The 13094-nt window shown below is 45.6% G+C and overlaps 1 protein-coding gene across 1 annotated transcript; it reads left to right on the plus strand.

Annotated features, from left to right (window-relative positions):
- Positions 1–91: 91 nt before the first annotated feature.
- Positions 92–8129, plus strand: LOC111844327 (ubiquitin-conjugating enzyme E2 N). The gene is made up of 4 exons (XM_023812688.2): positions 92–200; positions 5736–5982; positions 6957–7097; positions 7429–8129. The coding sequence occupies exons 1-4, from the start codon at positions 171–173 to the stop codon at positions 7473–7475; spliced, it is 465 nt and encodes a 154-aa protein (XP_023668456.1). The 5' UTR covers positions 92–170; the 3' UTR covers positions 7476–8129.
- The last annotated feature ends 4965 nt before the right edge of the window (positions 8130–13094 follow it).

A 13094-nucleotide genomic window follows, 5' to 3' on the forward strand; every position in this document is an offset into this window, starting at 1 on the left:
ACATAATGTAATTCCAAAACCTCGATTTGCCTTGAATTCACTAGCGCTAAAACTACATTTCCCGGTGCGCATAGCGCCACCAGGACCGGAAGCCGGGCACTTGCGTGCAGTCGGTTCTGACGAAAGGAGGAGCGCTGGAAGAGTCACAACCTGAACCGCATTAAGACAAGATGGCAGGACTGCCCCGCAGGATCATTAAGGTAATTCGTTCTTCTGTTCACCCCCCATGCCAAAATCGCAGTCACTGTGGTAGAGTTTTCACTTAGTTTCTAAATAGAAAAAAGAGGGGAAAGGGCGCCGCGACCCCGTAGTAAAATCGGCTTTGCTCTCGGTGATCGGCGAGCTTCTGAGACTTGTTACTTCCGTTCATTCTCCGCTACAAACCAGGATACGCTTCGGTTGGGAAGAGCTGCACCCTCCCAAAAAGCGAAACATGGCGGATACGTGCATCGGGGGTGCGTTAAATTGGTTTAGCAGGGTAGCACGACGTGTTACGGCTGTGGTTGGAGGGACGCAGTAATGCTCCCGGGCGTGCTGGCTTGGGGGGGGGGCATCATCCCGCTCCGCGTTGGTTAGTCCCCGGTACAGTGAATGCCTGCGATCATCCTAGTGCGAGCTGCCCCCCTCGCCGTGGAGAAGGTTATTCCTCCTTTTCCTCCAGGCGTTTAAAGCCCAGCTTGTGTTGGGCATGAACCCCGGGGATCGGCCCCGTTTGGGTGGTGTTGCGGGGGGGGAATGGGTGGCGCAGGTATTTTCATAACCGAGGCCTCCATGGGCGGGTTCGCTGCCGCAAGGCCGTTTAAATGAATGGGAGGCTGCTGGGGGGGGGGGGATTGCGGATTGGGGGGGGGGGGTGGTTTGCACAGCGACGCTGCATTTACTTTTTTTTGCCTAATTCGGCACATGTACGTGTTTTTAACAACACGCCCCGCCGCGGAAATGTAAATGCAAGGGAGCTCTTTGTCAGACGGGGCTTACGTTAAATTGCTAACCTCCATGCATTAATGTTCCCGTGGAAACTTATTTTTTTGTGAATTTAATGAATAAATCTGGTGACGCTTCACTTTAGTTTGCAGCCCGACGCTGTCATTTCTCGCCCACGCCTGGCCGTAAGGCAGAAGTACTGTTTCCCGTGCATGTTAAACAGCTGGTTGTCAGCGTCCTGATAAATGGCAATGAGGGAAAAACCAGCCGCCTCGATGGTGAACAGGGTGATGTTTCTAAGTGGTTGGATTTGCGGACATGAGACCGAGGTTTTCCTTCGGTGCGTTTGCGGTGAGCAGTTCAGGGGCACCATCGTTTTGTGGTTAATAGCGAAGAACGATAAGAACCGTGATGGAAGAATCTCGAGCTTGGACTGATGCACAGCCCGATGGAGGCTTGGCGATCTTGCATTTCACTTGTGTCTAAATCGGCCCTTTTTGAGAAGCACTCATGCGTTTTGGCTCCCCAGTCTTCCCGAAGCTGTAAAATTGCTGCCATATCCACATGCTGTTTGTCTGGTTATTGCTATGCAGGCCCCTGAGGTTTGTACCGTTGTTTACAAATCAAAAAGGGGAAATGATTCTGAACACAATGTGATTATTTGGGATGGCGTTACCTCTAGTCAGAAAAGTAGTTTTTTTCCCCTGCTGGTGGAAATTGTATATATGTAGTGTCAAGAAGAAGGGGAATGGAATGAGTGAGGTGTACACAACGTTGTGAATCAGTCCATGGCTGAGGTTTCTGTGTAGGACCAAACTCAGAACGTTTAAATGAAGAAACCTGGTATACTGTAACATGGTAACTGTGGGTGTGACATTCGGAGATAAGACTCGACTGTTGTCTATTTGTGGGATCTGTGTGGTTGAAGGATCAGAATATTACGTTTCGCTTCTAGTTTATGCTGTGAGCCATGTGTCCCCAAGGCAGGAAGTATTGTATGAAATGAGAACATCAGCTGTTGAGGCCACCTTCTTATCCACATGCAGAACTGCAGACTGTTTGAGTTCAGGAGTCAGGTGTGTCAGTGTGAAGGCCAAGGAATGTAGATCCAACCTGGTGACTCGACTCTACTGCCTCCTATGGCACTGGCGGAGTACTGCAGGCAGAATGTCTACTTTTTTAGCCTTGCGAAATCCTTGTAATTATTAGAAATCTTTGAAATTAGATTAGATTAACTTTATTCATCTCAGAGGGAAAATCTTGAAATGTGCTACTACTTTGAATGTTATGGGTAGGATATCCAAGAGACTGTTATCACTGGTCTGTGTTTATATGATATTTGATCAATCCTAAATACCTGTATTTGCTGTAGTTTCAGGGAGTGCTGATGTATCAGAAATGGTACCAGCCTCACTGACATTCTGTAAGGCTTCTGCAGAAGTCTGAATTTCACATTCACTCAATATTGAAGCACTTAACAATGGTTGTTTACTGTTGCTGCTCAATTTAAGAGCAAGATACTTCCCATGTGTCGACCTGCGGGTTACTGGGTAATGTCCTGCTGCATCTTTAGTCGGTGGTGTGTGAATTTTACTGTACCGTCAAATTATTTGGTGTTCACAGCATCTACTTTTTTTGCTGTGCAATGTACAGAACGGCCACCTGTTTACAGCTCTGCAAAACTACAGATTTGTCTGCAGTGTCGTGAATTGTATGTGGGCTTGTCACATGTAAAATGTAAATTTGGTCATATAATAGTTTTCCATTGGACAAATGTTTTCATTGTTTTTTCAAATAATTTTCATTTTTCTAAGTATAAGCTGTCTTTGTCCTACATGAGTTTCACTTCATCAGTTGGAGGGCTTCATTTGAAACGCTTTGGTGCTCAGTTGGGTGACTGGTTTGTTAGGTAACCTGTTTCGTGTAGGTTCAGTGGTAGTTCAGCAATTTCAGAAAGGTGGTTCTTCGAGCAGCTCTTGGCATGTAGGGCCAGATGTGTATATCAGTTCTAATTAGGAAAAGGTTGAGTTATAGATGATACAAGTATTTTTTTTCTTGCTCTTCTCGTGTAATATTGGAGCCCAATTGCATTTTGGTTATATTTCAAGATGTCTTTGTTGTACTTTTATCTGGTAATTTTATTACTTTTTCAAAAAAAAAAAAAAACTTGTGCAACTTATATGCTGTATTACAGCTTGTGCAACAGTATTTACTGTGATCTAAATGCATCGTTATGCATTGTGTGTGTGTGTGTGCGCGCATTTTCATTGATAACCTGTTGTGAGGGAATTCAGTGAGGAACATACTTTGTCTGGCTTGGTTTTCTAAGTGGGGGTGGTGCTATGAAAATTTTTATCGCTATTAATATAACATCGGCTAGTTTGTCGGCAGTGTGGTTACATGGTTGTTTTGACTAGTATTCTCCTCCTAGTGGCTTCACAGAAATGTCAGGAATTGTTCGTGACTCAGTTTTGAGAATGTTGGGATACTGGGTTCTCTTGCCTGACCAAAAACAAAAAAAACTAGTAATTTTTACATTTTACAGGCTTTGGAAGAAGTTTGAAATGTCTTTAACAGACCCAACCGGTTGCAGTATATGGGCAAGGAGACCTGAACATTCTAAGGAGTTTAGATGTTACTGTAGAACCAGCCTGACATTGAGGTGATGGGAATGCTTATGTGACACAAGTCTACAGTTTTTCTTCTGATACGAAATGTTTCATTTGAAATTGGGCAGCGCACAAATGAGTTGTCTTGGTATTTTCCCTATGATTTTGCTATGAAGAAGGTTTTCTATCAAGCCAGAACTGAGCCGCACCAATAAATAGTCAGCAGAGGTGGAGATTTCAGGTCCAGAGAGTACAAATCCGGACCAAGATTTTGTTTCAACCAACCTGTTGAGTACGCTGCAACTGTGACTCTATACTCAACTGATTGGTTGAAACAAAATCTTGGTCTGGATTTGTACTCCCTGGACCTGAAATCTCTTCAGCTTTAACTAGCAGTGCTTCTTGGGGGTGGTTCCTGGATTGAGGCAGTAGGTATGTTTAGACAGGGATACTAGAGTAGATAAAATGAGTTGTGATTTACTTTGGGACAACTCAAAACATTCCTAGACATTAGACTGCATTCTAACAGTGTAAACAGCCAGTGTTAAATTTTGGAGTATGAATGAATGAATGTATTTTTATTTCTTTCATTTGATTGACTGGGGTTGGTACCTGGATTAAAGGGTGGACTGGAGAAACTCAAATCTCAAGGCTTGTCGTCTCTGACTGTGGTGGGATTTTGCACAGGTAACACGATGCCATGGTGAAGAACCTGGAGGTTTAAATCTGAGCCCGTTCTGTTGTGATGTAGTGAAGCTGCCTTGATCTGTGGTGTTGGGTTATGGCTGGCAGTGATGAGTAGAGCTCTGGCTATCGACTGCCCTGTATCTCATATAAAATGGAAGCGGGGGCAATGTTGGAATGTGTGGTAGAAGTGAGTCCTGAGATTGCTGCACGAGAAGATGTGTCTATCTCTCAGCCCCTGAAGAAGTACAGTGTGTGCAAGTAAAGAAACCTGTGAATGTCTTTGAATGGGGGGGGGGGGGAGGGGTGTTCAGCGCTAATGGAAAATGCATGGCTGACAGAATTGGGACCACGAACTCCAGGGTGATCCTCTGGATCTGTTTAGTTGTCATCTTAGCCTGTGGTGCTGAGTAGCGCAGAACTGGGCCTTCTCTGTTTAGTAACTGGCGTGTCCATAACCTGGGCTGGACTTTGTGACGGTGTCTTGTAGTGGTCACAACAGTCACCTAAGGATGTTACGGTAGTGTGAGAGACGGTTAGACGAAATCCAGCGCGTTCACGGTTTTAGCTGTTGGGGGGGGGGGGAAAGTGTGGCTGGAACTAAAGTTAGAAACTGGAAGCAGCAAGACATGGATGATAATTTGACAAGTATTGCAAGAATGCTTGTTGACAGTTAACCGGTATGATGACATCGTGCTGGTTTATAACCAGCTTGGACGTGTTGCGTAAGTCTTCGTCAGATTTTGCTGTTCCTGGTAGTCTCCCTCTGCTCATTAAAATTGTGAGGCTGCCCATTTGGCTCTGTTGGTGCATTGGATTTGCCAGGATGTAGTATGTTGAGTCGTTTTACAAAAACGGCCGGATGTGCATAATTAAGACGGCGTGGGTTCAGTAACTCCCTCTGAATGAGTCATTTGCCGTGCAAATTTAAATGAATGGTTGCCCATTAGCATTGTAAGGGTGTAGCGTGTTACCAAGTGTCCGTCTGTCTCATCGTTTTGATGCTTGACAGATTTGTGACCCGTAATGGACTTGAGATCCGTTAAATGTAGTCCAGTAACATTCAGGTCCATGGCTTGCATTGTGTGCAGGTTTTCAGCCTACGCAAACACTTAAGTCTGCAGTTGAATGAATTATTAATAATAAGGTAGCGGTCTCTCTCTCTACCTAGCTTGTTGGCGGTTTTTAACGAGCTGGAAGAGCAAGCGTGTGCCTGGATAGACCACGGGTGCGAGCTGCTTACCAAGCTAATCGCAACTGTGGGACCGTTTGTAATTAAGCAGATGTGGGCATGATGGCCTCACAGTATATAGTGTTGGTATATGATGGTGTTAGACCTCGTTTAGATGTTCAGTTGATAATTCTAGGGAAGTTAATGCATGTAAACTTCATTGCCAGTGTTGGGTCTGTACGTTTTTAAGCTACAGTGAAGGCAGACCATTATCTTTTTGTAAGATGTCATGAACTGTCAAGATGTGGCCCCTGCTGTCTGTCGGTTGTAACTTGTGGATCTTGCAGGAGACACAGCGCCTGCTTGCGGAGCCTGTACCCGGGATCAAGGCAGAGCCGGACGAGGGAAATGCCCGCTACTTCCACGTGGTCATCGCGGGCCCCCAGGACTCGCCCTTTGAAGGCGGGACTTTTAAACTTGAACTCTTTCTGCCTGAGGAGTATCCGATGGCAGCCCCGAAAGTACGCTTCATGACCAAAATCTACCACCCCAACGTAGACAAGCTGGGCCGGATATGCCTGGATATCCTGAAAGGTGGGGGCCTGTCAGCGTTGATGAGCCTCTCGTGGGAATCTGTTACGGATGAAAACCAGCGGTTGTCTTGCCTCTATCCAAAATTGAGCACGACCTTGTGACCTTTTCATAATGACGCTAAACGAGCCTTTTATTTCTGCAGATACCGGCTGGGTTTCACTGTTGTCTTGTTGCTTGTATGTACTGTGCTCCGCTCCCTGACGCATGTCATGTCTGTCTCTGGGAATGAGGCGGGTCACACTGGAAAAGGGTGGTGATGGCGGGTTTCACTGCTTAGGAGTTTAGAAGGACCAGGAGAGGCTGTAGGTATTAGTGGGTAAATGACCTGAGCTTAAATACCTTTTAGGCAAGTAGTCTATTCCAAGTAGTAGGTGTCATAACATCAAGTAAGGTGTTTATGAAGCTGTATTGATGAATATTCTTCCATTAGTGAGGCAGGTCTTACACAGGTAGTGTACTTGGGGTACCGTCCTACGGCTCTCGGCGCTCGGCAGTGTTGTAAGTGTAATCTAAGGACGTAACTTTAAACGCCGTGCTCTGGCATTTCAAAGCTTGGTAATGGGAATATATGCTCAGGGGTTGTGGCGTGTCCTCCCACCGCCAAAGCAAATACGCCAGTACGAGCTTGGCTGGCTTCAGGCTGTTGAAACGTCGATATCAGTCTTCTAGATTAACTTGTAATCCTAGGGAGGAGAGGGGGGAGAGAATAGGACCAGGTCATTTTGTGCGGAGTGATATATGTATTTGAAGTACGGTAAGCCTACGCCCAAGCATTCCCAGCAGCTGATAATGGAATGTGTGTCTGAGAGGCCTGTAATGTTCATTTCAGGCTAACTCGGTCGTGGCGGTGCCTTTTCTCATGTTGCAGGGGACGGCAAAGGTGTGTGATGCACGTGTTTAACCGGTATCCACTAGTGAGCGTGATCAGTGTGTCAGTTGCACCTGACCTTTTTTTTTTTTGCTTTGTGCCGCAGACAAGTGGTCCCCAGCTCTGCAGATCCGCACAGTGCTGCTGTCCATCCAGGCATTACTAAGCGCTCCCAACCCGGACGATCCACTAGCTAATGACGTCGCTGAGCAATGGAAAAGCAATGAGGCCCAAGCTATAGAGACAGGTGAGCGCGCATGGCGGTAGGAGGGTGTATCTTAATCCCGCCGTCGAGGTGCAGTGGAAACAAGAAACCAGTGGCCGGTGCTATTTTGTGCATATGGAAGGAGATCTTTCATGTTGGTTTTGCCTACCCATAATGAGGAGTGACGTATGCAAATGTGATTGATCTAACAGCCTATCAGTTTCTGAAGTGTCCAAGTGTGTGACTGCATGGGTGTTGGCCAGTGGGCTTGGTGGTGGTCATTGTGAACAATTCTTAGGTTTGTTGTGCCATTCATTGTGAGCCACTCTGGATGGGATGACTGATTCTCAAAGGTGTCCTCTGTGTTCCACAGCACGCACATGGACCAGGCTGTACGCAGGAAACAACATCGAAGTGTAGGAGTGGAAGTGGAGCACAACTTCCTGTTCTACCAAGCCTCCTATCCCCCCAACCCACCCCCCCCCCCCAACATTTTCGTTTTGCATTTAAAGGACACGGTCTGGCAAGACAAACATGAGATTAGAGACTTGAGGATGTTCGAAATGCACATTAGCAGATGTATCTTTGTCCTGATTCACCGTTCATAAGCAGGGCCTGTGTGTGTGTGTGTGTGTGTGCGCGCGCATGTGTGTGCGTATGCGTATTTGGGTGGTGGGTGGGGGGGGGAGTTGGCGGAACAGTACTTTTTACTTATTTTTCTTTTAAACGTAACTTTTTGTTGCTGTGACGCTCCTGGTGTAAAGCACAGCTAAGTTGCTCCATGATGATCGCTTCCCCCCCCACTGGTGGTCATAACTAGGCGCTTTAGAAAGAACAAAATCCCACTGAAGAGGGTTGTTTTTTTGTTTTTTTTTGCCCCCCCCTCCCCCCACGAGGGCAAAAGATGTAGTGATGAACCGACGTGTAAAGAAATGAATGAAATAAAACAGAGCCACCACAATGACTTGTACTGTTTTGACAGCCGTCAGTGTAGACTAATGTAGGCTTGTGACTTTGTATGGCTTGTCTGGGAGAAAGAAAGTGTGTAAAGTTTTAGTAAAATTTGTTATTGTATTGGGTCTGCATTTGATTTGTCATTGACACTGAATAGAATTCCTAGTATTCCCCCCTCCCCATCCCAAACTTTAATTTTTGTAGGTGTAACTGGTGCTGGTAAGTGGGTGTTATGATGGAAGTGTGATTTGTGGAAGACACCCCCCTCCCCCAAACATACAAAGGTGACTAATTAGAGGAATATAGCTATGGCCTGGTCAGGACCCCCCCCTTACTGTGTGGAAACCTTTGAAAGAGATGCATGATGTCCCTTCGTACCTGGGTGAATAGCCATGCTAGGTAGGTAGTGTTTTGTACTGCACAGACAATGGACTTGTGCAAGTTTTCATATATACAATCATACACTGGGCTGCGGTATAATAAAATGTCTCAACCTGCTTCAGAAACTGAGATTTTAAAGCAAATGTGAAAATAGCACCAAGAAAACAGCACATAAGGCAGCTCTCAACTTGTGTAAAGTGGACTTGTAAATCCAACCATCCAAAAAGCAGGTTTACAGAGATGCTAACAGAAAGCCAACATCCGCCTGTATGCAAATTGACAATTTATTGTGCTTTAGTATATATTTTTGCTTTTATGTGTTTTTCTGTAAGATGCCTTGAATGGAAAATGAAGGAAGATCCAACAAAATTTCTGATGGAATGTGGGCCTCAATGAAAATTAGTTGGGGAGCCCTGCTATAAACTACCCCGCCCCCCCCAACTCGCCTAGCTGGACATCAGATGACAGATTCACCAATAAGTGCTTGCTGGTTTGTTTACGAGTATGATGTTCCAATTCACTAGTTCATAAGCACAATGCAACAAGACTTCAGTCTGAAAACAGAACCACAAAAAAGCCGTACGAGTCCATGGGAACCCTTCCAAGGTTGAAGTAGTTCTCACTACCAAATCTGCTGCTATCGTCCTCGTCCCTTTTGCCTACCTGCTTCAAATTTCACGTACATGTTGAATAAAACATGGCGCGGTACCTTCAGAGAGCATGTCACGGCCACACTGGCTGTCGTCTTCCAGCCGCAGTAACCTGCCAGTCCTACAGCCTTGGCTGCAGCTGCTGGTGTCCCCTACCTGCCCAGTACAAGAATGCATCCTACCATTATAATTCCACAAACCAGCAATTGGTTACCCGAGTAGTGTAACATATTTCATGGACAAAGGTTCATTTCGGGGGGCCGGGCACAGTGGTTAGCACTGCTGCCTCACACATCTGGGACCATGGTTCAAGTCACCATAGTTCAATGTGTGTGGCTTTTACACAACATTCTTCCTGTGTCACCGTGGGGTTTCGCCCATGTACTCTGCCCCCCCCCCGCCCCCCAGCATGAGTGTGCTCTGCAAAGGGCTCAAACCCCCTCCTGGGTTGTTCCCTGCCTTACACCTATAGCCTCCAGACCCCCTGTGACACTGAGTAGGACAACCAGATACAGGAAATTAATGAATGTAAACGTTAGTTTCGGCTTGAGACACGAGCCAAAGTAGTATGCTTTAGGGTACCTGCAGTTGCAGCTTACTACCACAAGATGGCACGGACTGCTTTAACAGTAGGAAAATGTCAGCATACCGTTACATTTCTAGCATGCACCTAAATCAGCGTTCCTGGTCCTGGAGGGTCAGCCTGCAACAGTTTGCCGATTTCCCTGCTCAAACACCTTATTCAGCTCACCGGCTAAATGCCAGGTTTAGTGGGTGTATGTCAGCAGGGAAATCGGCTAGCTGTGTAGCAGACTGACCCTCCAGGACCGGAACTGGGGAACCCTTGTCAAAGTAGCATATTTTTTTCCCACGGCAGTCAGTTCCTGCATTACTACACATCTACACTCACCTAAAGGATTATTAGGAACACCATACTAATACGGTGTTTGACCCCCTTTCGTCTTCAGAACTGCCTTAATTCTACGTGGCATTGATTCAACAAGGTGCTGAAAGCATTCTTTAGAAATGTTGGCCCATATTGATAGGATAGCATCTTGCAGTTGATGGAGATTTGTGGGATGCACATCCAGGGCACGAAGCTCCCGTTCCACCACATCCCAAAGATGCTCTATTGGGTTGAGATCTGATGACTGTGGGGGCCATTTTAGTACAGTGAATTCATTGTCATGTTCAAGAAACCAATTTGAAATGATTCGAGCTTTGTGACATGGTGCATTATCCTGCTGGACGTAGCCATCAGAGGATGGGTACATGGTGGTCATAAAGGGATGGATATGGTCAGAAACAATGCTCAGGTAGGCCGTGGCATTTAAACAATGCCCAATTGGCACTAAGGGGCCTAAAGTGTACCAAGAAAACATCCCCCACAGCATTACACCACCACCACCAGCCTGCACAGTGGTAACAAGGCATGATGGATCCATGTTCTCATTCTGTTTACGCCAAATTCTGACTCTACCATTTGAATGTCTCAACAGAAATCGAGACTCATCAGACCAGGCAACATTTTTCCAGTCTTCAACTGTCCAATTTTGGTGAGCTCATGCAAATTGTAGCCTCTTTTTCCTATTTGTAGTGGAGATGAGTGGTACCCGGTGGGGTCTTCTGCTGTTGTAGCCCATCCGCCTCAAGGTTGTGCGTGTTGTGGCTTCACAAATGCTTTGCTGCATACCTCGGTTGTAACGAGTGGTTATTTCAGTCAAAGTTGCTCTTCTATCAGCTTGAATCAGTCGGCCCATTCTCCTCTGACCTCTAGCATCAACAAGGCATTTTCGCCCACAGGACAGCCGCATACTGGATGTTTTTCCCTTTGCACACCATTCTTTGTATACCCTAGAAGTGGTTGTGCGTGAAAATCCCAGTAACTAAGCAGATTGTGAAATACTCAGACCGGCCCGTCTGGCACCAACAACCATGCCACGCTCAAAATTGCTTAAATCACCTTTCTTTCCCATTCTGACATTCAGTTTGGAGTTCAGGAGATTGTCTTGACCAGGACCACACCCCTAAATGCATTGAAGCAACTGCCATGTGATTGGTTGATTAGATAATTGCATTAATGAGAAATTGAACAGGTGTTCCTAATAATCCTTTAGGTGAGTGTATTCCAATTCCATATCAAGTACTGAAGCTTGCAAAAAAAAAAAAAAAAAAACGTTTCTGGTGTAACAAAAATACAAACAAAAGTCCCCAATAGTTAAATATTCTTAGCTTCAACGTGACTTTGCGTGTCTTCTCTTTCTATGATGTCATAAAAAAAACCCGCAGGACCTTCTTACTTACAGATACCTACAGTAATTATGTTTTAATACTGCCATGCCCTGCTAACTGGCTGCATACAAAGCCATCACAATGACGGGCTCTAAAAATTACCTTCAAATAAATTTATTTTAAAAAACCGTCTCTCACTTCCACAGCCCTAATTACACTTAGACTGCACCTTTAGCAGGGCTATGCTTCACCCAAACACTGCAAGCCCACTGATTAATAATCCGTTTCCCGTCTTTTGCCAGAACAGTCTCTGAATAAATCTACAATTAAAATCGACTTTTGTGACGACCCCTACAGCCACGCATGCAGAGTGGAGGCTGGATCCTCATTGTCGCTGTACAGTGGAATGATCCATTTCACGTGCTCCGCCTCTTCACTCACCTAAGGAGACGTGCTAAAATAAATTCGAATAGCACCAGGCTGAAGCCCATATCCGAGCTACTGATCGAACACCTCTTGTATCCGTCAGTTTATGCTGAAACCTCGTCAGTCGCGATATCTGCGATTCCGCCTGCTGAATAGCTCACACGGTGCACGGACGCCGTTTTCCGCATCTGCCCGCTGGTTGTTCCCTCCTCCTGGTGGCTGGATCACCTGACTGCGACTCCTCAGTCCTCTATTGGCATTTTCCATTTTAAACTCCGTCCGCATGTGGACTTGCCATCGCTCATCTTTACAGACACGTCGACACATTCAGCTCCCTTTTCTGAAAGGGTCAGAGGCTTCCCAGATATCGACGTCGGGCTTTTTCCGCATCCCGCTGTATAAATGACCATCCACACAGTGACAAATCACATCCTTAAATATATGTGCCTTCCGCAGCTTTACAGATGAATGCAGTCATTGATTCCAAACTGCTGCCATAGTTAAAATCTGGCTTTCATACACCTGCCTGGAGTCTTAGTGAGCAGGTGTGTGTGTGGGCAGGGGGGGGGGGGGGATGATTCAGAGGGCCCAGCCCTGGAAGACCCCAGCAGTCTGCGGGGGCCCAAGATTTCCTGCCTCATCCTCAGATAAGAGTCATACTTACATACCTGCTGTGTCCAATCCAGGCAGATAAAGCACAAAGAGGACTTTTGTGCTGGTAATTCACATGGTTTCTAAATATGTACCCGATCATTGCTAAGAGAATACATCTACAAAGACAAAAATATCTGGCTTACCACAAAATGTCTGTTATATTACCATTTTATGTTACACAGTTACATGCACCATTTATTATACCATGTGATATGGTAGCTACAATTACAATTTAAAAATACCTTTCTTAAATTAAGCAGCTAGAAATGCGGTGTGTAGTATATTCTTGAACAATATGCTGATACTGAAACAACTCTGCACTGTACTCGAATAACTTAACAGCTATTGTTCACGAATGGGGCAACATGCCATTGTTGCACATGATGTTAATCTAATCAGCGCACACTCTTGTTGAAAGGGGTGCTAGGAATGTTAAAATTGTAATTGTAATTGTAAAATTGTAAATACATAAACACCAACGTGCCGCTAACCCATGTGGATGCTGCGGAGAGGGTACGCTTTTCCCCTGATTCTCCTTGTGCTATTTTTAGAAAGAAAAAAAAAATGTCTGTAATTTAGGAGATGCCCTTCAACTTCAAACCTATCATCTGGTTTGGGGGGATGGAATGCTTTGGAAACAGACCCGATGCGGTGGGAAAACATATACGTCTCAGAAAGGGCACCAATAAAATAATAAATCAAACCCATATGTGTTCAGGATATCAGTGACTGACTTCTGACC

Source organism: Paramormyrops kingsleyae, chromosome 3 (genome assembly GCF_048594095.1).
Source record: "Paramormyrops kingsleyae isolate MSU_618 chromosome 3, PKINGS_0.4, whole genome shotgun sequence".
Lineage (NCBI taxonomy): Eukaryota > Metazoa > Chordata > Actinopteri > Osteoglossiformes > Mormyridae > Paramormyrops > Paramormyrops kingsleyae.

Excerpts from the sequence above, each read along its gene's own strand:
- LOC111844327 (XM_023812688.2), top strand. The coding sequence starts at position 171 with ATGGCAGGACTGCCCCGCAGGATCATTAAG. Across the intron at positions 201-5,735 it reads TGCCCCGCAGGATCATTAAG|GAGACACAGCGCCTGCTTGC; the intron begins GTAATTCGTTCT and ends TGGATCTTGCAG. Across the intron at positions 5,983-6,956 it reads ATGCCTGGATATCCTGAAAG|ACAAGTGGTCCCCAGCTCTG; the intron begins GTGGGGGCCTGT and ends TTTGTGCCGCAG.